General features: G+C 36.4%; 1 protein-coding gene across 1 annotated transcript in view; it reads right to left on the reverse strand.

Annotated features, from left to right (window-relative positions):
* Nucleotides 1–352, reverse strand: part of LOC122810812 (adhesion G protein-coupled receptor E1-like) — a 447,985-nt gene extending 447,633 nt beyond the window's left edge. The window contains exon 1 of the mRNA XM_044082372.1: nucleotides 331–352. Coding sequence (XP_043938307.1) covers nucleotides 331–352 — 22 coding nt within the window. The remainder of the gene's footprint in view (nucleotides 1–330) is intronic.
* Nucleotides 353–1,580: the final 1,228 nt, after the last annotated feature.

Here is a 1,580-nt window from a genome sequence, read left to right on the forward strand (position 1 = left end):
CAAATGTACATTCTCACTCAAAACTCAGCTAAATTGAGAAGTATAAATATTCTTGTATATATATCTTTATTAGAAAATGCAGCCTGTTTGAAAATATCATATTCTTGTTCACTCTCCATTTCTCTGCAATATTATTATCAAACGCCAGCAGTTCAGGTCTGTGAAATCCCTCTGCCATAATAACAAATTTATTTTAAGCATAAGTATAGACACCTGGTACTTGTAATATTGCTCAAGTGCACAACTATGTATCCAAAAATGCTTTATTTTAATGCTGCAAATACCTTGAATACTCTGGACAATTCAGACACTTCAGAAAGTCTTACTTACTATACAAAAAAAATTCAGACATTTCAGCCTTTTCAAATATTTTAAGCACTTCTGAGATTATCTGAAATACTTTAAATATTATGCCACTATCTTAGACATCTTGGAAATTATTTTGAACACTGAATGCTATGCCACATGTGTGATGACTGAAAATCATTGAAATAATTTAAGTAACTTCACATAGCTGCTAACCTGTTTGCAAGTTCACGCCTGGGTATTGTTCCACTTCTAACTGTGTGCCTCATGGCTTACGGGCTGCTTCATCTTCAGATCCCATACTGACACCATGTCGCATCTCTCATGTATTCAAATGAGACACCGAGGCTGGATATGCTGGGTGTGCATTTAAATCATTTATTATACATGCACACATCAGGAGCTGTAACTTGTACATATACTTTGTACTTCATATCCTAACTGTCTGACTTGTTACTTCTAACATACACACATACACACACACACACACACACACACACACACACACACACACACACACACACACACACACACACACACACACACACACACACACACACACACACACACACACACACACACACACACACACACACACACACACACACACACACACACACACACACACACACACACACACACACACACACATGCATCTCCATTCCCACTCACTGACTGATTACATGTAGGCCAAACATTGTTTTATGACTCACTACAAAGAGAAATTTATATGAGGGGAAAAGTCTGAGAGTAACTAAGTAGAAACTAACTTTGCTCGAGAATCAAGATGGTCTACCATTGCCACATTTGCAAAAGTATCACAATGTAACTCAAGATTGTTCTATTTTATTTAAAACAGTAGGCTTAATCCCAGTTAGAAGGATATGTTTGCACATGGTGGCCATAATGCAGTTGCCTAAATATTTAGTCACAGGGGTTGAACCTAGATAACACTAAACAATATGCTCTGATGACTACAATAGTATTAAGTTAAATAATATTGCGCTATTGTGTTTTGTTGGTTTGGTACTGTTGCTTAGAAATGGCAATGGTTTACTATTGAAATTTCGAATCAGCTTCGATCAACCATTTCAAATGTTGGCCTGAAATGCTGAATTTGAAATTCTGAAAAGTAAACCAAAGTGAAAATGAATACATCGACCACTGTGATTCGATGTATTTGCCATAGTAGGAGGTGACATCACTCACCTCCTGTTATGCACATTAATATACCGTTTAACAGTACAGTCAATGGTACATTAATTCTACTATTT

The sequence above is a fragment of the Protopterus annectens genome, chromosome 9.part0 (assembly GCF_019279795.1).
Source record: "Protopterus annectens isolate FY-2018-M chromosome 9.part0, PAN1.0, whole genome shotgun sequence".
NCBI lineage: Eukaryota > Metazoa > Chordata > Ceratodontiformes > Protopteridae > Protopterus > Protopterus annectens.